At 40.0% G+C, this 25,175-nt stretch overlaps 1 protein-coding gene across 4 annotated transcripts in view; it reads left to right on the top strand.

Moving 5' to 3' along the window:
* The first annotated feature begins 1,327 nt into the window (after positions 1–1,327).
* The window catches only part of LOC114655426 (sodium-driven chloride bicarbonate exchanger-like), a 326,186-nt gene continuing 302,338 nt past the window's right edge, over positions 1,328–25,175 (top strand). For 3 of the 4 annotated variants that reach the window (XM_051930577.1, XM_028806403.2, XM_028806404.2), the window contains exon 1: positions 1,329–1,822. In XM_051930577.1, coding sequence (XP_051786537.1) covers positions 1,775–1,822 — 48 coding nt within the window. In that variant the 5' untranslated portion in view covers positions 1,329–1,774. Of the gene's footprint in view, positions 1,823–25,175 lie in introns of all 4 variants that reach the window. The other variant, XM_051930579.1, reaches the window with a different exon arrangement.

The raw sequence follows: 25,175 nt of genomic DNA, 5'->3' as shown, positions 1-25,175 counted from the left end.
AGTAGGATAACTGCTGTACAGGCTTTTAATTGTTTGAAGCACCTTGCAAGATGCAGATCACGTGGCACGGCAGCAACAGCAAGCCAGCACCTGATTGAGCAAAGAGGAGATTTAAAAAAAAACTGCATTTGTTTCCCATTGTATCACCATTTAAGAGGGGGTTTCGGAGGAGCGACCGGGTCTCCTTGGGGTGCGTTCAGCCCCCTTCTTCACAATGTGAGTAGCTAGAAACGTGAAGTGGCTGGCATGTAGTGCAGGCCAGGGGGATTGGCGAGCGAAGTGAGCAAGGGGCGAACCCCCTAGTATATATATATGAGTACAGTATATGTATATATATATATAACTATGTAAATATAGGCCTCACAGAGAACTTATGGTGATAGTACTGTACACACTTTAACAACAAAGTTTTTGATTTTTAATAAATTTGCAAACGTCTTGGACAACATCTTTTACACATTGTCATGGGTTATTAATTGTAGAAAAATGGCAAATTTATCATTTAAAATTAACTTTATTATGCAATAAAGTGTGCAAAAAGTGAAGAGGTCTAAAGACTTTCTGAATCCACTGTATAATGTTATTTGGTGAACAGAGTGCTGTAGGGTAGTCCCAGGCAGGTTACAGTCCCAGACAGACACAGGTGTTAATGTCTCTATCTCATTTCCACACCTACAGTAATTCAATTGTGTAAAACAATATTCTGCATAATATAATATCCCAAATCCATCTTAATACAGTTTAAGGAAGTTTGAAACAAGAAATTGAGCTGGCAGCATTGTGCAAAGGTAAGAACAAACCATGGACAGCTCATTAATCTATCTCAAGGCACACACACACACACACACACACACACACACACACACACACACACACACACACACACACACACACATCCAGGGCAAACATGTAGGTATTTAGAGATGGACAACAATAGTACCTGAAGCGAAACCCATTTGGACACGGAAGAGATCACAACGTTTAGACTGGAATGCTAGACCTGTGAGGCACCAGCACTAACTACTGAGCCACAATGCCATCCAAAAACATTTTCTAAACAAACACAATTATATGTAACTATAGACTTCTTGAATGAAATTCCAGTGGAATATTTCAATATTTGTTAGCTTTCCAAAACACGTTTTACTATTTACAGTATTTGCTTTAGAAAAACACCATACTAAATAAGAGATTTTTGGTTACACAGCTTTGATGTTAATATATGTATATCAATAATTCAGTTGCACTAGCACAGACTCAAGTAGAGATGCCCCAAAACAGTACCTTAATCCAGTCAGAGATTTTATTTAAGAATGTGTGCACAATGATTTTTTGTGCCTTGTTTTGCTCTTCTCCGTTATATCCTGGCCTTTCTGCTGTTCGTTATTGTTATGATTTAGTCATTTCTGTGTTAATTGATACATTCCGATATTTTTTATTTGTGTAGCCCACTGAATGGAAATAGTAAGGCATTCGTTAATATCAAGCCTGTTTTACCACCGACTGCACTAGAGCACGACATAGGCGGTGGACGGGCTAGCTGTCGTAGGAGCCGACCAGTAGATTTGTGCGCGGAGGCGCGAGAGCCGAAGACGTTGAGTGAGAAAGAGAGAGAGAGAATCAGCGGCGGAGAGCTTGTACGCGTGCGCGCGCCAGTCAGGAATTTCCTTCTCCTCCTGAGACACCTGACAAGAATACTAAGGAGAGCGCCGGTGCCGCTATATACTTAGGTGCAGACAGACAGAAAGTAACAGGCAACAGAGCTTTCTCAAACATGGACATTAAGGACCAAGGAGCGCAAATGGAGCCGCTGCTTCCCACGGTGAGACATTTTACTGAGAATGCCGCTCATGTCTTAGCTCGAGCTATTTTTCATTATTATTTTGTTTCTATTTGTGATGCTTTTACGCTTTGTGATGATTCAGTACACAGTGTTGTACTGGGGATGGGATGCGTGATTCATTTGCATTTTTCAATGGGATCAAATAAAATGCGACCTCTCCATCACCACCATTATTATTCTGATCATTTCAATTTGACTCGGAACATCTTCGTCTTTGTCATGCTTGTGAAGATTTTGAATAAAGAATGCACACGCGGACCATAATCGCCTGCACGAACTCGCCGTGGCATCTGGACTGGCATCACCTGGCATTACGCGAAACGCGTTTCATTTCCACTAGGATAGTTTCAGATTGATAACAGAAAAAAGAAACATAGCAAGACACAGCACTCCTGCGATCCCCCGTGTGCTCTGTTTACAAATGCGCTCCATTGGAAGGCTGTGTGTTGTTCCTGCGCACTGCTGCAGTCTCGATCATCAATCGCATAGGTGTGCGCCGAGCCGCTCCGCTTCATCACGCGTCCAGCAGACGGACCAACAGACAGACAGACGAAGGGCGTCAGAACATCCGCTTCCCATTCCTTTTTCATTTATTTGTTAATTCGTTCTTTCCGATTTGGTTATCTCACTAGCTGTATTTCCCTGCGCTATCCTGACCAGTCCTTTTACAATTTAAAAATGAAATATATAAAAGGAAAAAAGGCACTCTAGTCTAGGCAGTGGGCTGCATTTCAAAAAAAAAGGCGGAGTAGATGGAAAAAATGAAATGACAGCATCTTAGGCAGCACCCAGATAGAGAGAGAGCGAGAGAGAGAGAAAACGAAAAAGAAAATTTAAGGCAAATCCATTCATAGTTGATATACTTCTGCCCAAGGCTCGGACACGTCATAATGCGGTAAATGAAGAGCGAGCTAAATGAATCGTATTTAATTATACCCCCCAGGCGATGAAATGTTCTATTTTCAGATCTGTGCGCGCGGTGTGTTTTGTGCAGAACCTGACTGGATCTTTGAAATCCTGGAGTGAACATTTCGTTCTTTCAGACAACGAGAATGATCGAATCTAGCATAAACTTATAATACTCAGGATGGCTGTCTTTAATATATATGTATTCGTACAGGTTTTTTTTTTAAGTCCTTGATAAAACAGGATGACATTCATCACTCACGGGCGCCCATCCATCTGCGTAACACCATATTTACAAGGTATAATTAATTTATTTTTATCAATGCAAATGAAAAGTTCAGTTAAACAAGATAATACATCTCCAATATTCATTTTCACTCTACAGCCACTAGTTGCATGTATGGCCCGACTTATGTGATCTTCAATCAATACAGGCCTTTGGCATAAATGGATGTGGGATTGGCAGCTATGGCATTTCTTGTTTTCTGTCAGTATCCTTATATCCATTTTTACATTTACATTTATTTTTTACCATTAATGCTTTAATACAAATAACATCATTGCAATAGTTTATACAGAATTTCAACATTTTAATTAACTGCAGAACTAGCAGTTTTCTATTAGTTGCAGATAAAAAGTCAGCAGTGGTAACCGAACTTGCAGCCATGAGCCATTAGTCCTACATTTTAGCTGCCAGGTCAAATTGCCTAATGGCTGAGAGAGAGAATTCATATTTTATCACTGTAAAGACAGGAATTCTATCGAAACTCTTGACGATGGCCTTCTGATGGCTTCACTTGCTTATACCTGCTTTGACTCATCACCATGTTCAGTTCCAGCTATATCATGGTCCTATACATCTTCTTTCAGCTGCTCCCGTTAGGGGTTGCCACAGCGGATCATCTTCTTCCATATCTTTCTGTCCTCTGCATCTTGTTCTGTTACACCCATCTCCGGCATGTCCTCTCACACCACATCCATAAACCTTCTCTTAGGCCTTCCTCTTTTCCTCTTCCCTGGCAGCTCTATCCTTAGCATCCTTCTCCCAATATACTCAGCATCTCTCCTCTGCACATGTCCAAACCAACGCAATCTCACATCTCTCATTGAATAAAATAACTGTTTGATTTAAACATGCTAGGAAATGATCTAGAAAACATACTAGAAAAAAATAATACTAGAAAAATTTTAATTCAAACATATTCTTATTAAAATATTATATTTAATTAATCATACAGCAAAAGCAATAAAATGCTTATAATCAACAACTAAAAAATATGTTTTGTCAAAAAATGCTACATGATGGAGAGAAATGGTTTTCATTTTTGAATTCAACGCTCAAAAATATACAAAAATCACATGAAGTAATCCAAACAAATTTTTTACATTTTTATACTCCTTTTTGTTTGTGGAATTATTGCTGTTTTTGTTTGGTATACCAAATACGCTCGCAGAACAGTAGGTTACACACATTTATGACATATAGCAACTAAGTGGTATCTTTAGGTGGGATGCCCTGGAGGTGGAATGGTCAGAAATCTAATATTTTTATAGTCCTAAATCTAATATTTTTATTGTCCAACATCTCTAGACTTTCTCTTGAGGTCTCTGCCTATTTCACCTTTGTTTGTTATGCCCATGTCTTGTTGAGGCTGAAGCTGTCCTCCCACATCAGAAGTTTGTGCAGTTAAGTTAATTAGCAGCTCGAAGGTGACTCCATTTAAATGAGAATGGATGTGCATGAGTGAGTGTGGTCTTCGATGGACGTGTGTCCTGTTTCTGTTTTTTTTTTCCTTGCCTTGTGTCCAGTGCTGTCAGGATGGAGTCCAATACTGTAGTAACTTGAACTGGACTTGGAATTGGATGGATGAACATATTCATAATGTACATACTCTATCTTCAATAATGCAAAAAAATACTGAGGGCACACGTAATTTAGTGTGAAAGCTGAAGGATATGTTGGCAATCAATCAATCAGTCCTTGTTTCATGCAGTGAAACACAAAAAGCTTTTAAAAGAAATTGATAACAGCACAGTATGAAGCTGAAGGCACATTGAAATTGTTGTACACTCTTAAAATCAGGGATTGTAGTGGTTCTTCAGAGCAATGCTTTAAGGGAATTTTTTCTGTTTCCTGAAAAACCCATCTACATGAAGGTTCCTGAAAGAGTCTTTATTTAATATCTAAGTCCATACCAGAGGCTATAAATAACCATGAAGAGATAATAACAGATGTGTGAAGTTCCTGATTTTAAAATGTCTCTGTCTACATACAATAACTCATGCTCAGATCAGGTTTTCTTGATTTGTTAGTGTCCTGCTGGTTAGCCTACCATACATTACAGATTTCCATTTTGCCCACATATCAGGGACCAGTTCAAAGCTCAAAGAGCCAACCAACTTCATATACAAAGAACTCTTCCCAGAATGAAATGGTTCTTTGTCAAGCAATGGAGCTATGAGGAAACACACAACCGAATAAAATACCATTAGAGAATCATCATTTTTAAGACTGTATGTCAACTGACTAGAATGAACAAGGAAGGTCACCGGAATATTCTTTAATAAGAAGTTACAATAGTCAGCCTTTTAGAACACTCATCTTCATTAGGAGGAATGCCAGAAAGCATAAAATTCATGTCACAAGAGGAAAATGACCTACAAAGGTATAAAGATAGAATTTTACTTCCTGCCAAGTGGTAATTTATAATGCTAGAAGAGTTGGTCTCGTCCATTACAGGAGATTGACTTCAGAAGTGGAACTCCGTTAGCAGAGGTGTTATTTTTTTTCTTATTTATTTTATCATCCCGAGGTATCCTGTATTTACCCAACACGAGAAGGTTGTATTAAAGTATATGCAAGCATATATAAACATGAGCGTCAGGAAAGGGGCTCAGAAAGAAATGGAAAAGAAATCTAAAGCTTCATCCAAGCCTAGACAGGCATCAAGTCCAAGTTCAAGGTACGGCTTTTCAGAGACTGACCCCTGGTACCGCTGCATCGTCTCCAGCCGAGAGCGAAAGTGGGAGTGAATGTGCAAGTGATTCAGGTCACAATAGCTCGTTGATTTCAGAAGATTCATTGAAACTGAAAATGGCCTTGCCTTCCACATTGTCATCTACTCCTTCTGAGCTGGGAATATCGACTTTACCTGGGCTTGCTACTTCACCCGTGGAGCACGAAGACTGAAACGATCTGTCTGAACTGAAGGTAATGATCGCCGTATTGGCCACCGACATAAAGGAGCTCAAGAAAGATATACAGAAAGAAATAAATGATACAAAGAAGGAAATAAATTATATCAGGGAAAGTGATATAAATGATATAAGGAAAGAAATAAAGGACATACACAAGACAAATGAGAAGCTGCTGCAGGATATTATAGACCAGGAGAAACATGTAAATAATCGCTTTGAGGCAGCCTTCAAAGGTATGCTAGAAAAAATCGAGGAACAAATTCAGGAAAATACGTCTAAGTTTGAGAATAAACTGAGAGCACTTGACGCTCGGTTGGAAGACATTAAGCAAACGTTCATGACTCAAATTGAAACAGCTGAACAACTGACATCTACCGCTGACGGAAAAGCAACGGCTGCAAATTCCGAATGCAAAATACTTGGAGACAGACTTGCTGCACTGGAAGATTGATGCAGAAGGAATAATATTAGAATCAAAGGTCTCCCTGAGAATTGTGAAAATCCAAACCCAGTGAGATTCGTAGCTGAACTATTCTCTAAAATAATTGGAGAGGACTGTAAATCAGACACCGAGATAGCAGCAGCTTACCACATATGGGGATCAAATACCTCTAAACCTAGAACTCTTATCGTGCATTTCAAAAAAATTACAATCTAAATTACATGTAATGTTACTTCTCAGACAGAAACAAGAGATTATATTTGAAAATAACCACAGTCGTATTTTCCCTGATTTCTCACCCTCAGCAGAAGAGTAAGAGCATCATTTTTGGTTGAACATGGTGTAGATAGATAGATAGATAGATAGATAGATAGATAGATAGATAGATAGATAGATAGATAGATAGATAGATAGATAGATAGATAGATAGATAGATAGATACTTTATTAATCCCAAGGGGAAGTTCACACACTCCAGCTGCAGCATATTGATAAAAAACAATATTAAATTAAAGAGTGATAAAAATTCAGGTATAACAGACAATAACTTTGTTTAATGTTAACATTTACCCCCCCGGGAAGAATTGAAGAGTCACATAGTTTGGGGGAGGAATGATCTCCTCAGTCTGTCAGTGGAGCAGGACATTGACAGCAGTCTGTCGCTGAAGCTGCTCCTCTGTCAGGAGATGATACTGTTTAGTGGATGCAGTGGATTCTCCATGATTGACAGGAGCCTGCTCAGCGCCCGTCGCTCTGCCACAGATGCCAAACTGTCCAGCTCCATGCCTACAATGGAGCCTGCCTTCCTCACCAGTTTGTCCAGGCGTGAGGCTGGTGAGGATGATGTAAGAGAATGACACAACAAAATGAAAAAGATTTGGGGTCCAACCCAGCACACCGTATATTATGGTTGCAAGAAATAATAAGTGAATGAGAAAAAGGTGTTTTCTTGAGTTCGAAATGGAACTAGTGAAAATGGCCGAACTTCTGGTTTTCAGCCTTCTGGACAGGAGGGGACGGGTCCAGGTGGACGAACACCGGAAGTGATGTCTGTGATGTCATAGCTGTCAATCATCCAGTATGCAAAGGGGAAAAATGAGTGGAATTAAAACACAGCACCAGCCCCTGGTGAAGTGATATAATTTCAGCCACCCTTCACCTCTCCCATATATACATGCACACGCGTGACAATGTCTCACTCATACAGTCATATCTGGGAATGTTTTTTGGGAAAGCAGTGAATTCAATTAATCAATCAGAAATCCTTCTGTATAACAACATTTATTTTTATAGCATATTTTTGTACAAACAATGTAGCTCCAAGTGCTTTACAAGAAGAAATAAAAAGGAAGTTAATATGTAAAACATAAACAAATAAGATTAGGCAATACAATTATACAGTATGTAACAGGGAAAAGGTAAAGTAGGAAAGCCAAGAGGACAGGAAAATCAAACAAACAAAAAAAAAGAACTCCAGTTAACACTTCTCAATGTGATCTTGCTTATAAGGAACTAAATAAGACATTTCCTTACTGCTGAAGATGGAATAATGGCAAGTGTGTGAATAAAGACTGTAGAATACAGATCAATGGTCTAAAATGGTCCCGTCCAGGGATGGTTCCTGCTTGTGTTCAGTGTGGCAAGGGTAAGTGCCAGCTCCCTACTCCCTTGTAGTAAATTAAGTACGCTAAAAAGAAGGAAGAATGGATGAATGTGCACATTAAATGGTAATTAATGGCATGTGGGCAGTCTTTCAGTATCATATTTTTGAGGATGGTCTTATCTCACTTAAGGCTGTACCCTTGTATTTTTTTAACTTAATATACTAATACAAACCTTGTGTGGCTCTTGCCTGTCCATTCCTTTGTACTATACATTGTAATTTGATTTCCAGATATTTGTCTCACTATTCTTGTGCCATTTATCCTATAAATTTATTTTTTAATCATGCAGTAATCTCTATTACAATAATAATTATTTGTATTATAATTTATATTTGCTATGATAAGATTCTTACAAGGCTGCACTTCCATCCATCCATCCATTATCCAACCCACTATATCCTAACTACAGGGTCACAGGGGACTGCTGGAGCCAATCCCAGCCAGCACAGGGCGCAAGGCAGGAAACAAACACCCGCAGGGTGCATGGACACACACACACACACCCAGCACACACTAGGGACAATTTAGAATTGCCAATGCACCTAACTCCGGGAGGAAACTGGAGTACCCGGAGGAAACCCACACAGACATGGGGAGAACATGCAAACTCCATGCAGGGAGGACCTGGGAAGCGAACCCGGGTCTCCTAACTGCGAGGCAGCAGCGCTACCCACCACTGTGCCACCCTCCATCCATTATCCAGCCCGCTATATCCTAACTACAGGGTCACATGGGTCTGCTGTAGTCAATCCCAGCCAACACAGGGCACAAGGCAGGAAACAAACCCTGGGCAGGGCACCAGCCCATCGCAGTGCAAGGCTGCACTTGAAAGACCCATTATAGAAAATGATGGAAGGACTGGATTAAAATATTCTTTAAATCAAATTTATTATTATTTACTGAAATTAAAAATAAATCCAAATGAGAAAATGGATCAGTACAATGAGAGAGAGATCTGCAATGGATGCTCCAAATAGAGCACCTCATATACTCTTACAAATAACGGTTGAGTAACAGCACTTTCTGGGTTGTGTGGTTCTTCATAGAACCCTTGCCTGACTATTTGATTCTGGGAAAAGTTCTTTGGATATGAAGTTGGTTCTTTGGGCTTTGAAAAGGTTCTTATATTTGGAGAAAAGAGAAATCTTTAATGTATAGCAGACTCCCTAGCAGGATATTAGCAGATCAAGAAAACCTGAACTTAGTTAGTGTATTCATCAAAAGTCCTTTTAAAATCAGGAATCAATGGCACATTACAAATTTGTTACCAACTATTCATTGCTATTCATGGAGCCTGTTATGGATCTAAATTAATAAAGGTTCTGTCTGGATCCTTCATGAGGATGTTTTTTTGAGGAACTAAAAATGGTTCGCCTATAACATCGCTCTGAGGAGCCAGTATGATTTTGGACGATTTTGGTCTTTAGGGTGCACAGTACAGGATAGGAGGTGGTGGGCACATCCAGCATGACACTTATGAATGTTTTCCAGTAGTAACCTGTTTCCTACACTTTTATCCATGAATTCCTCAACTGTGACATTTCTTAGCCTTTTAAGACCTCAAAGATGACTGTCACTGGCTTGTTTTCTGGCCATGTCTTCAAGCAGAGGAAAACACGCAACTGGAAGTTTCCTTGCTATGTGTGCCCTTTTCTCATGAAGCATTGGGTTTGGTGTGGTCAGAGGTTGCTATGTCTAGACCCTTATGTGTAATGGTGTTAAGGACACAATGAAGGAGGGAATGCACTGAGAAATGGTAAGGACCATGAGATGAAATCACAAGAAGAGCAGGCAAATACTGGAATACTGTGAAAGAACAAGAGGTAGAACCCAATGACTAAGCCCAATACAAGAAATTAGAAACAACAGACAGAAAGAACACTATTTCCTTTTTGGAAGTGCCTTTTAGCTTCCTCTAACACCAATGTGAAAACAAGACAGATATTTTTTTAAGAGATCCAAAACAAGGATGCCTGTGCCATGCCTTTATTAGTAAAGCCAAGAATATTTTAAATAGGAATTGGATGATAAAAGACAAGACTAAAAAGAGTGAAAGTTTATAACCAAAACTTAGTCCAAACAAGAAAGTATAGTCAGGAAAATGAAAGGGAGAATTCTTTATTTTGGAAAGCCAAAATGAGCAGAAAACAAAGCACACACACCACATGTAAGTAATCTTTCTCCGAACTTGGTTGACCCAAGAATGCACTGTGATGACCTTTTATACTGTCACACAATCGATTCACCTGCATTCTCCCAGCAGTTACAATAGTAACAGAAGTCACAATTTTCAAAGAAAACAAAATGGTATTGAAAAAGATGTTAAAGTAAAACACCTTTGAACACATTTCAATTATTTTTTTTATAGAGTGGCATCAGATTCAGGACATGTCCAAAACCTGCACAGCAAAATGGAAATTCCCAAAAAGATGCATAATAAAACAGATAAAATTTTAGAAGGGTACAAAATAGCCTGAATGTGTGTGTCACCATCTTAATTAGGCAGGGCAGGATGACATAATATGGCCACAGCCATGTAAAAAAATATAAAATGACAGCACCCAGGAAAGCATCCTAAAGCAAAATGGTGCTGAGGTGACATTAAAAATTAACCATAAGAAATTAATAGCTTTGAGTATAAACTGCATTGTTATCACTCTTTAAATTTAATTTTGTTTCTTTATCAGTGTGCTGCTGCTGAAGTATGTGAATTTCCCCTTGGGATTAATAATGTATCTATCTATCTATCCATCCATCCATTTTCCAACCCGCTGAATCCGAACACAGGGTCACGGGGGTCTGCTGGAGCCAATCCCAGCCAACACAGGGCACAAGACAGGGAACCAATCCTGGGCAGGGTGCCAACCCACCGCAGGACACACACAAACACACCCACACACCAAGCACACACTAGGGCCAATTTAGAATCGCCAATCACCTAACCTGCATGTCTTTGGACCGTGGGAGGAAACCGGAGCGCCCGGAGGAAACCCACGCAGACACGGGGAGAACATGCAAACTCCACGCAGGGAGGACCCGGGAATCGAACCCAGGTCCCCAGGTGTCCCAACTGCGAGGCAGCAGCGCTACCCACTGCGCCACTGTGCCGCCCCTATCTATCTATCTATCTATCTATCTATCTATCTATCTATCTATCTATCTATCTATCTATCTATCTATACATTTTAAGCTTATGATCATGTGGCTATGGTGGTCTGTTAAAGCATTTCACCCTCCAAAAAGAAAATCAGTCCTTATACTGTGCTAGTTGTGTAAGCTTGTGCTGTAATGAGCCTGGGGTCCTAGAAATCATAGAAATCATCCATCCATCCATCCATCCATTTTCCAACCCGCTGAATCCGAACACAGGGTCACGGGGGTCTGCTGGAGCCAATCCCAGCCAACACAGGGCACAAGGCAGGAACCAATCCCGGGCAGGGTGCCAACCCACCACAGGACACACACAAACACACCCACACACCAAGCACACACTAGGGCTAATTTAGAATCACCAATCCACCTAACCTGCATGTCTTTGGACTGTGGGAGGAAACCGGAGCACCCGGAGGAAACCCACGCAGACACGGGGAGAACATGCAAACTCCACGCAGGGTCAGAAAAAAATTGAAATTTAGAGATGTCAGGTAATTGAAAGGAACTACTCTGAGCGTCTCTCTCCTAGGAGGATTTGTTTGGCCAATGCACTCGCATCGCTTGTGCATTAGTGGCGGGAGGTAAAGTAAAAGGGATTCCATTTTGCCCATGTTAGTGGGTAAGCGACTTTGCCTTTCTTCTGAGTTTTCGTTTTGCTGACATGCTGGCCTCGCTTGTGTTATTAGTGGCTAAGCGAGTTTTCTGTTTCCTCAGAGGTGGAGTCCTTACCCCAACTCCACCTCTCACTTCTGGGCCGGACAGACAGACACACACACTTCCACGCGTAGATGTTTATATATAAGAATATAGTACACAGGTAGTTGTCATTATATGGTGAGGTCTGACCATACACACAACTAACCCCACCCTGTCCTGCGTTACACCCCAAGGACCTTCTCCTTTTTTGAGGCACCTACTGTATTAGTCTGGATTTTACAAAAATTTAGTTATTGCACTGAAGACAAAGTACAAGTGCATAACGATATTATTCATCATGACCTGGAAATTTCTGTAATGAAGCACTGTGCATTGGCAATTGTTAAAGAAAATTGAAAGAACTGTATTCCTGCATAGGATGAAATTGTCAAGAAGAAATACAAACTGAAATAAATATGGACACAGCAGCTGTACTGACGTGGAGTGACAGCATGTATATTTATGAGGCAGGAACTGGGAAATGAGAATGAAAACAAAAGACAAAATAAGGAAGATTATGTTAGGATTGGGTATCTTTTATACATTTTTTTGCTTTGTTTCTGGTAGTTTGGGTTTCTTTTTGTGCCAATGAGTTTGATTATGACATCCCAATGTGGTAATTCTCCTTCATTTTAAACATTAATAATTTTTTTGAACCATTTCATACACCTTTTTGGTTTTCATGCTCACTGTCATTTTGGAGCTCTGCTAATTAGGACAAATACGTGTTGCTAGGGTGTATCCTCTGAAGTAGTGACATGATGTGATCTCTTAAACAGTCCTCCAGGAAATCACTTCCTCATCCTTAGATATGGATTCAAAACTCTTTGCAAATCAAAATCAGTGAACTAAGCAAGGATTCCATTAAACCAGATCAAATCAACTGTAACGTCTGCAAGCAGACAGGGTTGGACAGTTAGCCAGGGGAAAAAGGCAAATGGTAAAAAAGAGTCAATTAGTGAAAACAAGAGACAAAAATTGTGGTTAAAAAGCAAAGCAGAGAGTTGTAACCAAAGATCGTTTAGCAGAAAGAGTTTGAAAAAATGACTTTAAAAGGGTTTTGAATCTGCAATTCAGATAAGGAAATAATTTCTTAGAGGACCTTTTAATACTTGGATACATACCTTGGGTCACTAGTGACCCGTGCTGTCATGTTTATAGCTTTCACAGGGTCATATGATACAATATTGATGCAATTCCCCTGGTATGCTTCATTCATTTCCTCAGCAACAGTTTACTACCAATGTGCCAAATATGGCAAAATAATTTTAAATCGTTTTATTACCATCATTTATTCCCCTAAAACATTTGGGGTCACTAGTAAACCTGAACACGGTAAAGTGTCAGTATTTTTACATCCGTACTTTAAGTGCTGCTTTTGCTCATTGCAGTTGTGTTTCTAACTTGTTGCTTATTATTTAGGTATTTATGAGTTCAGAGAGTTAAGAGATAAGAAAAGAAATGCCCCAATGCTTATCAGCACAGTAAGCCCTTGAAAGAGCCCCTGTCATTGATGGCAGATGATGAGTCAGAGAAAGGCACAGAGGCATGCAGCACTCGACAAACAATGAACAACAGAGTAAAGTAGTGCAGAGTGATACTTTTATGCCATCAGAACCTGAATGTTCTGGGCAGAGGTCAGATGAGGAGGAGAATGATGTTGAATATGAAGGGAGGCAGGCAGCTGTAGAAGCTGCACAGAGTGAAACAGCACGTGCTACATCACCTGAAACAATTTCATACAGAAGCAAAAGTGGACAAAAAACAAACAAGGTGTTATTTCAATCGTGTTACTTACAATCTAATGAAAAATTTTGGGATTCCCTCTTAATTATTTGGATTTTTTTTATCATTGGCTGAGCTTTCAAAGTAGCAACTTCCTTTTAATATATGGCCTTTGAGGAGTGTCTGGATTCTGGATGGAGGTATTTTTGACCATTCTTCCATACAAAATCTCTCCAGTTCAGTTAAATTTGATGGCTACCGAGCACGGACAGCCTGCTTCAAATCATCCCATAGAGTTTCGATGATATTCAAGTCAGGGGACTGTGACGGCCATTCCAGAACATTGTACTTCTCCCTCTGCATGAATGCCTTTGTAGATTTCGAACTATGTTTTGGGTCATTGTCTTGTTGGAATATCCAACCCCTGCGTAACTTCAACTTTGTGACTGATGCTTGAACATTATCCTGAAGAATTTGTTGTTATTGGGTTGAATTCATCCGACCCTCGACTTTAACAAGGGCCCCAGTCCCTGAACTAGCCACACAGCCCCACAGCATGATGGAACCTCCACCAAATTTGACAGTAGGTAGCAGGTGTTTTTCTTGGAATGTGGTGTTCTTCTTCCGCTATGTAAAGTGCTTTTTGTTATGACTAAATAACTCAATTTTTGTCTCATCAGTCCAAAGCACTTTGTTCCAAAATGAATCTGTCTTGTCTAAATGAGCATTTGCATACAACATGCGACTCTGTTTGTGGCGTGAGTGCAGAAAGGGCTTCTTTCTCATCACCCTGCCATACAGATGTTCTTTGTGCAAATTGCACTGAATTGTAGAACGATGTACAAACACACCATCTGCAGCAAGATGTTCTTGCAGGTCTTTGGAGGTGATATGTGGGTTGTCTGTAACCATTCTCACAGTCCTGTGCATATGCTGCTCCTGTATTTTTCTTGGCCTGCAAGACCTGCTGGTTTTAACAGCAACTGTGCCTGTGGCCTTCCATTTCCTGATTACATTGCTTACAGTTGAAACTGACAGTTTAAACCTCTGAGATGGCTTTTTGTAGCCTTCCCCTAAACCATGAGACAGAACAATCTTTGTTTTCAGATCTTTTGAGAGTTGCTTTGAGGATCCCATGCTGTCACTCTTCAGAGGAGAGTCAAAGGGAAGCACAACTTGCAATTGACCACCTTAAATACCTTTTCTCATGACCTGTCTATGAAGTTCAAGGCTTAACGAGCTCATACAACCAATTTGGTGTTGCAAGTAATCAGCATTGAGCAGTGACAGGCATTCAAATCAGCGAAATTACAAGAGGACCCAAATTTTTGCACAGCCAGTTTTTCACATTTGATTTCATTTCATACAACTAATTACTGCTTCACTAAAAATCTTTGTTTGGAAAACACCCCAGTACTCAGATGTTTCTAGGAAATGAAACACATACCACTGTTATCTTTTTTGTTGAAAGTTGACTAAATTATTATGTAGGCTGAGAGGGGTTCCCAAACTTTTTCATATGACTGTATTATTTAGGTATTTATGAGTTTAGAAAGTTAACAGATAATAAAAGAAGTGCCACTGATGCTTATCAGTATAAGAAGCTCTTGAAAGAGCTTTTGTCGTTGATGGCAGATGATGACTCAGGGAGAGGCTTACAGGCATGTAGCAGGGAGACAAATGATGAACAACATAGTAAGCCGATGCATGCTTCTAATAGCATTTGATCCAGAGTGTTCTGGACAGGGAATTGTAGAGGAGAAGATCTCAGAACTGGAGGAGGAGGAGAAGGTTCAATGAGAAAGGGGCAGACAACTGTAGAAGCTGCACAGAGTGAAACAGCACAAGTCACATCATCTTCTTCTTCAACCTTCAACAGGTTCTTTTATAAGCAAAAGTAGATGAAAAACACAGTAAGGTGCCACATATGTCCAGTATTACTGGACTGCAAAATACTTGACTGCTGAAGTGTGCGCCAGAAGCCATGTTTCATTGATCTTAAAAATGTAACTGTGATCTGTGATTATTGTGGTGGGTACCAGACTATGATTGTGTAATTATTTATAAAAATTAATTAAAGTAATTAAATATTTAAAAAATTGTTTAAAAAAAAGTAAAGTGTTTAGGAAAAAGGTTTTGGTAAATGTTTTGACTGTTATGGTTATTTGTGGATTAATTTTTATATATTTACATGCCAGGTCTCTAAAGACTTGAAACATATAGCAGTCTTAGTCCCATGTATACAAGGGTTAACCCTTCATGTTGTCTCATGACCTCAGAAGACACGCCCATAACAACACATGTTTTCCCTAACGACAAGAGCTCTAAAATGGTGGCAAGCATGAAAACAAAAGTGGCAGACATAATGTTCCAGATTATGTAGGAGAATCACCACAATTGGATGTCAGAATCAGACACAGTGACTAAAAAAATTGCCAAAACGAATATCAGATAACCAAAATCAATACAGGAAAATGTACAAAAAATCAGAAAAAGGACCCCAATCCTAACAAAATAAAGGTCTGGTGCCAAATTGAAATTGTTACACACACTTGTAGTTAATTTACCATTCTTGAATTCAAAATTCAGAAAGATTCCTAAATCTTTTGCTGTACCCCAGAACATAGCCCTGCTTTCAAAATCAAAAGTATGCTACAGAATTTCAAAAAGTCAAAAACTAAAGAAGGTATTTGCTGAATATTTGGTGATTATCCACAATCTTGAATGCTGTTAAATATGTGGTGCTATATTTTAAATTGTCTCCTGGATGACATCACATAGTTTATCATCTGGGATTGCGGCCCTAGTCACAGGTCGTCACTTCATGGCACTGGAGCAAAAACATGGGATTGTTATGAGTGTGACAACTTTAAAAATGTATTATGTAGTTAATACAGTTTCTCCTTTGTTGTTCTTGGGGGTGTCCACTACCAGAGACCATTTCTGGATGTTCATTCCATCCATTTGAAACCTCTGAAATTTAATATATTTAACTTTTCTCTGATATTTTGTTTTGTTTATGGTGCCATCATTTTGGTGGTCCCGTCATCAGGACAGAACTCTGATTGCTAGGGGTTGTTAAGTGATGTTGTTAATGCAACACTTGATAAACTAGCACAATGGACTGTTTAACATCAAAGGTTATTAATAGTAGATTTAAGTGTGTAAGTGTTTTCGATTGATTCACAGCTTAAGAATTGTTAGCGATCTATTAATGGCCACAAACTTTGCCCTTGTGTTTTCGTGTCAGATTGCTGGTTCTCCTGGTACTGACTTTCCCTGTGTTTTAGTAATCATCTCCTGATCCTTTTTGCCAGTCCTTCTTATATTACTGAATTATGGGAGCTGGTCTTGTCAGTTCTGAAATACTGTTTTAATTCTTACATTTAAAGGATTTTTTTTTGTTTCCTCTTTGGTGGAACTGGCAGGGCCCATGACCGAAACAAAAAGGGATGTGAAAAATAAGAAGTCAAAATCAGGTCAAATATGAATGAATTCCCCATAATACAACCCCCTGAAATGAAACAAAAGTACTAGGAAACAATAAAAGAACTAATATAAAACTGAAACACAATCATGACAGCAGAAAAAAAGTAAAAACTGTGTGTCTTATGTAAGCACTCCACTATACATTTGATATGATCAGTGCACAAGTTACATTCTGTATCTTTTAGAGTTCTGAAATTACATGAAACTGAGACTTTGACCTTCTCATAGTTTCTGGTGTTAGTGGAAGATCAGCAAGACTGTCTATAGTGACCCATCCATACAGTGAACTGGACCATCTGTCCGGTTGGATGGCCGGCCTCGAGGAGTTGTACTTGAGATTGATGAGCTTCTGTTGTCTCTGGAACAACATACAGGTTGTCTTTCCAGGAGACTCATTCAATTACATCAAAACCCATTTTAAACACAGACTCTGACATCGTAAACAAAATACATGTAAAGGCTTTCAAAAATCCAGCATTTGAAGGAATAAAAAAGCTCTATATATTCATTCACTGCTTTTTGCAGATGATGTTGTCCTGTTTGCTTCATCAGGCTGTGATCTTCAGCTCTCTCTGGATCAGTTTGCAGCTGAGTGTGAAGTGGCTGGGATGGGAATCAGCACCTCCAAATCCGAGACCATGGTCCTCAGCTGGAAAAGGGTGGCGTGCCCTCTTAGGGTTGGGAGCGAGATCCTGCCCCAAGTGGAGGAGTTCAAGTATCTCGGGATCTTGTTCATGAGTGAGGGAAGAATGCAGCGTGAGATCGACAGGTGGATCAGTGCGGCATCCGCAGTGATGCGGGCTCTGCATCGGTCTGTCGTGATGAAAGAGGAGCTGAGCCGCAAGGCAAAGCTCTCAATTTACCAGTCGATCTACACTCCTACCCTCACCTATTGTCATGAGCTATGGGTAGTTACCGAAAGTTTCCTCCGTAGGGTGTTTGGACTTTCCCTTAAAGATAGGGTGAGAAGCTCAGTCATCCGGGAGGAACTCAGAGTAGAGCCGCTGCTCCTCCGCATCGAGAGAAGTCAGATGAGGTGGCTCAGGCATCTGGTCGGGATGCCTCCTGGACGCCTCCCTGGTGAGGTGTTCTGGGCATGTCTAACCGGGAGGAGGCCCCGGGGAAGACCCAGGACACGCTGGAGGGACTATGTCTCTCGGCTGGCCTGGGAATGCCTTGGGATTCTCCTGGAAGAGCTAGAAGAAGTGGCCGGGGAGAGGGAAGTCTGGGTATCTCTGCTCAAGCTGCTGCCCCCACGACCCGATCTCGGATAAGCGGAAGAGGATGGATGAATGGATGGATATTGTCATTTATGAAAAGACATGCAGAATCATTTAAGCTTGTAGGGACAACATTGTCATTTACAGTAAATACTTTTTAAATGAATGTGAGATGATGCATACAATCCCGCCTTTATGATGCCATGGGCTAACTTTGTAGCTGATTGGCTGAAAGTGAATGGACTCGGCAATCTCGATGTTATTCTTGGAATAACAGAAACCTAACAGAATACCAACAGTAGTAAAATGAAGAAATGGAAAGTATTTTTTTCTACTTACACAAGTTCTATTTTCTGTTAAAATGAAATGTTTTATTTATATTTAAACAAATATTAGAATACAATAAATAAAGAATACAAATTGCTTAAAAATCACAACAAAAGTATAATCAGATGTGTAGAAGTAGATGCTGAAGTCAGTGACAAAGAAGTGGAGGCATCAATGGGGCAAAGTGTGTCCACCGATTGCTTGTATTTGAGTTTGTAACCACTACCCTTTCTGAGACAGTGAAGGCAAACAGCCTCTTTTAAATGTTCTGCCTCTCTTTTCATTTTTGGATTGAAAGCAAAAAGAGTCCAAAGTGAAAAACATTATATTTCTTTCTAAATAATATCCATCTTCAGTGTTGCTCCTTTTTATTATTCTTAAAAATGGCCACTAGTAGGGCAACATTTTTTTTTTCAAGGTGGACCAAAAACACTGCAACTGTAGCTAAGGGCAGAAACTCTTTGCTCATGTGGAACATTATTGTACTGACTGCGCAGGACGGCAGCAGTTTTAAGTAAAATGGAATGAGACGATGGTTTGTAATAATAATAGTAAGCCAAGGTTGTAAGTAGGCGGACAAAAATTAAATAAACAAAGGCCAGGATGTGAAACAAATTCATAGAATGAGAAATGTAGAATATTTACTTAAAACGCAAGATAATTCATAAATAGCGAATCTTTAACAATAATCTTATATATAAACGTCTACATGTGGAAGTGTGTGTGTCTGTCCGGCCCGGAAGTGAGAGGTGGAGTCGGGGTAAGGGTAAACTCGCTTAGTCGCTAATAACACAAACGAGGACAGCACATCAGCAAAACGAAATCTCAGAAGAAAGACAAAGTCGCTCAGCCACTAACATCGGCAAAATGGTATCCCTTTTACTTTTCCTCCCTCTGCTAATGCACAAACGATGTGAGCGCGTTGACAAAACAAATCCTCCTAGGAGAGAGATGCCCAGAGTAGTTTCTTTCAATTACCTGACATCCCTACATTTCAGTTTTTTTTCTGATGATTTCAATAGTTATTAAGACTGTAGGCTTTTTGCACCACAGGCTTACACAGCTAATAATGTAATAATAATGTAAGAGTTTTTTTATTTTTGTTTTAATTTATCCACAAACTTGAACAGTCAGGAGGAATATGACAATGACCTTTATAGCATCACGGTAAAGACATCACATGTCACACACTTCCGGTCATCCTGCATAGCAACACCCTGGTAACCCTGCATCATAAGCAGTACACAATGGCGGTGCCCATAACAAAAACCAACAAGCTAGACAGTGTATGCATGACATAACATTCAGTGCATTCTACAACATGAAAGTTGCAGTGTTTCACATTTTTATTTTCTTTATCCAAGAGCCCATTATTACATTTTCATTTATTAAATAATTTTGCAACAATGAGTCATATTCAAAGTAACAGCAGTATTAGGATGCAATTCCATGTGTTAGCAAACTACAGTAAATATGTGCTTCTTAACAGCACAAAATGGAGCACAAAGATTCTTGTGCTGGCTCAATGGCTTTCATATGCAGCGGACTACAATTCAAGTGACGTAAAAATGGCTTTGATTGCTGTGTGTTAGAAGTGGAGGGTCTGTGACTAATTGTTGTTCAATTCACTTAAACATAAAATTTTTGAAAGTATACCCAGTAGAGTAGTATCCAAAATTTAGCAATTGAAAAAAAACTATTAGTACAAAATGGCCTATACTAACAAAGTCAGTATCAATATCACTCTGAAAGGAGAAAAAGAACTGAAGTAAGTTGCCCATCTAGCAATTAACATTAGTTATGGCACAATTATTCATTACAATTATATATATGCATAAGAACTTGGAAATTAACTGATTTATTGTGTAACAGGAATACAAATGACACACAATGGGCAAGATCAGGGGCTTAAGCCACTGAGGAATCCTACCTCCTGATGTCACACACGTCCTTAGTTTAGATCAGTTAGGTCAGCTGCACCTTTCCCATGTTATTAATTAGTTCAAACACCATTTAGCTGCAGGTTGATAACATCAGTTCTTTACAATAATAATCTGCAGATAATATCGTTCCATCAATTCAGTCTTATATATGCTTCCATAATTGCTTTTCCCTTCCATTTATTTCCAGAGAAGTGACTTTTTTGTGCTCTATTAGTTAACTTATTTAAGGCAGCAGGATAAGCTGTTTGAGCTGTTTGCATGGAACAGATGTGCGTTGGGCGCCGAGTGGCTGTCAGACAAGTAAAAGTGGGAAATATACCAAATATACAAATTCAAGTAACCACTTTCAAACTAAAACTGAAACAGTAAACTCATTGCTAGTTGAAGTCGCACAGAACGTTTCTCCATTTTTAGATGGATGAGTTTGCAATTTCGCCAATGCTTTTCAATGGCAAATTGTGAAGTTTTGAAAAGTTTTGAAAACAGCGTGATCTGTTCGAGATATCTGAACTAAAACTGAACTGTCCTGACAAATTTCTCTGAAGAATAAGTGTGCCACATCACAAGAAAAATGGTCCACGTTGGAAGGGTGAGTTGTTTCCTGTGGACAGACAGACAGAAAGACGTGGACTTTTGCAGTAGGTGCTTTGAATATTATATGAGAACACACTTACAAATGGCTTCGTCAAAAATGTTCTAAATCAAGAAAAAATGACCTAATCATTAAATTCATTGACTTCTAAAACCTCCTAAATGATATCTTCACTGTTTTAGGGGCCCAAGGAAAGGCTGTAAAAATATTAAACATCTAATGAAATTGATTTTCAGAAGTTTGAAATGCTAGAATAATGTGGGCAGAGCCTTATTGGTCAAGAGTGATCCATCCAGGTAACATCACGTTACAAGAAAGGGCCTTGTGAGGTGGAGGTGCTTGTTTTCAGTGGAGTACTCACTCTGAGACTAAGGATCTGTGCTGGTATCTGGAAGGTTGCCAGTTTGAATCCCTTTACTGCCAGAAGGGTCTCGACTGTGTTGGGCCCTTGAGCAAGGCCCTTAACCTGCAATTGCTCCAGGGGTTCTGTAAAAGAGCTGATCCTGTGCTCTGACCTCCAAGGGGTATTGCAATAAATATTCATTGTACCTGTACCATGACAGTAAAGTTAAATCATTCTTCTTTCTTTCTTTCTTTCTTTCTTTCTTTCTTTCTTTCTTTCTTTCTTTCTTTCTTTCTTTCTTTCTTTCTTTCTTTCTTTCTTATCAGTATTTATCATTGCAGTCATTCAGTCAGTCAGTCAGTCAGTCATTTTCTAAGCTACTCAGTCCTGAACAGGGTCTTGGGGGTCTGCTGGAGTCTATCCCAGCTAGCACTTGGATGCAAGGCAGGAAAAAGCCTTGGACAGGGCAACAGTCCATCACAGGGTGAAAAGAAACTCACACGCACACACACACCCCACCCACCCACTAGGGCCAATTTAGGATAACCAACCTGCATGACTCTGGGAAGAAACCAGAGCACCTGGAGGAAACCAACACAGACAAGGGGAGAACATGCAAACTCCACACAGGGAGGCCCCAGGACACGAACCCTGGTCTCCTTACTGTGAGGCAGCAGTGCTATCACTGTGCCACCATGCCACCATGCCACCTTAGCGTTGGGGTGTATTCTTTATATCCCTGTTCAGTTTTCAGTTTTTATTCACTACTGCTTGATTCATTGTTCAAATGGCAGTTTGTTAGATTTTTATATCAGTAAGGTGCAGTGCATTGCAGTAAGCTGTTTAATCAGCACAGGGCTAATGGGGACAACTTAGAGTCACCAGTTTAGTTAACAAGCACATCATTGATATGTGAGGAGAAAACTGAGTCACCTAAGAAGTCTCCACACAGCATTAATTTAAATCTTATAGCGTGAAAGTAACCCTTAACAGTGATTCAATTTATACAATTTAAGTGTTAATTTAACGCTGTCAATTTGGGCTAACTGGCCAACTGCTGAACTACAGTGTCACATTGTTATAAACATTACACTTAAAAGCACACACTGTAGGCTTAGTACTTATTACCTAATTTAATAAATAAATTGGAAAGGTGACTGAATATGTGGTAGGCTCCTGGGGCAGAGATGAATAATTGAGGCTTTAGAAAATGGTAAGGCTGGCTGTAGAAGATCTCAGGTGATGCACATGCTTACACACAGTTAGTAAAACAGAAGATGCTCATGTAAAGGCATCATGGTGGCCCATGGGGTAGTGTTGTTGTCTCAGAGCAGCAGGAGGCTGGGTTCATACTCATTGGGCCTAGTCTCTAAATAATAATAATAATAATTCTTTACATTTATATAGCACTTTTTTTACTACTCAAAGTGAGTGGGGAGCCAATTCAAGCACCACAAATGTTCAACACCCACCTGGATGATGTGATGGCAGCCATTTTTTGGCAATATGCTCAATACACATAGCTGTTAGGTAGTGAAGGGGTGAGATACAATTAACCAATTAGAGAAAAGGGATGATTAGGGGGCCTGAGGTGGGCAATTTAGCCTGGACATCAGGAAACACTCTACTCTTTATAAAGGATATCCAGGGATTGTTTATGACCACAGAGAGTCAGGACCTTAGCTCCTCCAAAGGATGGCACCATATTTACAGCACAGTGTTCCCGTTACTGTATTGGGGGGGAATTGGGGTCCACATTCAGACCATAGGGTAAGCACCCCCTGCTGGCCTCACCAACACCTTTTCCAGAAGCAACACAAGATTTTCATGTTTGGACTCCCATGCAATTATTAGCCAAACGCAAACATGCTTAGCTTCAGGTGGATGACCTCTTCATGTGGCATGTGTAGTGTGCATGTTCTTCCTGTGTCTGCATATGTGTCTTCTCAAAGAAGTGTGTGTTAATTTACTGATAAGACTGATCTGATGTGAGTGTGCCCAGTGATATACTGACATCACATCTGAGGTTCCTTTCTGCCTTGTGAAGGCTCTGACATTTTTTCCTCTAAATTGGACAAAGAAGATACTGCTAACAGGTGAATGGAAGTATATACTGTGATACAAACACAGACCAGACATCATAAAAAGGTTTGGGCAGCCACCCGTATAATATCCCTGGCTGCAAAAGGTTTTTAACTCTTTTAGGGCTAATTTTTTTTTTGTTTCTTTTCTCCCAGGGCTGAATATTTTTCCAAAAACTAACATTTTTTAAAAAAGAACACAAAGCAATTGTTTAACATATCAAATCAACAAAAAATATTTACTTTTGACAAATGTTACTGTCTTGCATGTTGTATGAGCCTGCATACTCTATGATTTCACATACATATCACGTACATTTTACACAGCAAAGTCTGATCTCGCTCAAAGCAGCCAATTTCAGTCATTGCCACATTGCACTCCTTACAATATGTGTTGCTTTGGTGCCTATTTTTCAATTGTCTGTTGCTGCACTTTCTCACACATATTGTTAGTGTGTACTGTAGAGAGACAAGTCACCCATTTGCCATCGTGCCATGCCACTGCCACCAAGTTTTCTGCCTGCATAAAAACTGTATTGTCACCTCTTTTCATCTTCTGAAACTTTATGAACTTTATGTATGGCATTATAGCCTGGTTCACCCCATGGGATTTGCTTCTGTTTATTACAGAAGTGAATAAAACTTTGCAGCAGCATGTACCTAAGCCACCAGGGGACAAAACACGTTTGGACCAATGCTCCCTGAAGTTATATCACCAGTTCTGTCCCATCTCTATTTGTAATGCCACAGCGCATTTCATCTCGTCTTTCGTTGTGGGTTTCCACTTTGAAAAACGAGAATGCGATGCAAACGCAGCCCACGATTCAAAAAAAATCTCTGCCTACCTGTTTGTCTCGTCTGACAGTAGCTGAAAAGCAGCATCAGGAGAGAGCAGCCTGAAGTACAGCAGCTGGTGATCTGTCGTGTCCAACAGCAAGCCATGCCGTCTTGTAAACTCCAGTATCCAGATCGGCTCTCAACGGATCAATGTCTGTGTATTTATCCCATGCGAACCTTGCCGTGGATGCATCGGCTGCGCGAAAGCACTCAACTGGCAGCAGATCCGCTCGCGCGGCATCAGCTGGTGTCTGATCAGCTGATGCCTGCTTCTAACTCTCTTGCTCGATCTCCTGATCACTGCCAATAAAGTCCAATTCTGAGAAATCAAGAGTCCGACTCCGCGATAATGCGCAAAACATAATCTGCCGAGTGTTTTCTTTTCTTCACTTGCTTCGCTGCCTTTTCACATGTCGGTGCCATCTTGCCTTTGTTTACATTTTGCAACTCACGCACACGCAAGGTTTATTTGCCGAGTCAACGAGTCTAGCATTCCTCCAAGCACAGAGGGAATGCCTGTGACGTGACAGTGAGATTTGTCGCAATTAACAGCTGATTGTCGCCCCCTATCCCTGGATGTCGACTTTTGTCGACATTCGCCTTCAACCCCTCCTGTCGACAAAAGTCGACATCCGCCCTAAAAGAGTTAAATTGACAGAAATGTTCGCAATACTGAGTCCAGAACTGATTTTCTTGGTGGTAAGATGGCGGCTTTAA

Source organism: Erpetoichthys calabaricus, chromosome 8 (genome assembly GCF_900747795.2).
Source record: "Erpetoichthys calabaricus chromosome 8, fErpCal1.3, whole genome shotgun sequence".
Lineage (NCBI taxonomy): Eukaryota > Metazoa > Chordata > Cladistia > Polypteriformes > Polypteridae > Erpetoichthys > Erpetoichthys calabaricus.
This window is presented reverse-complemented; position numbering and strand designations above follow the sequence as displayed.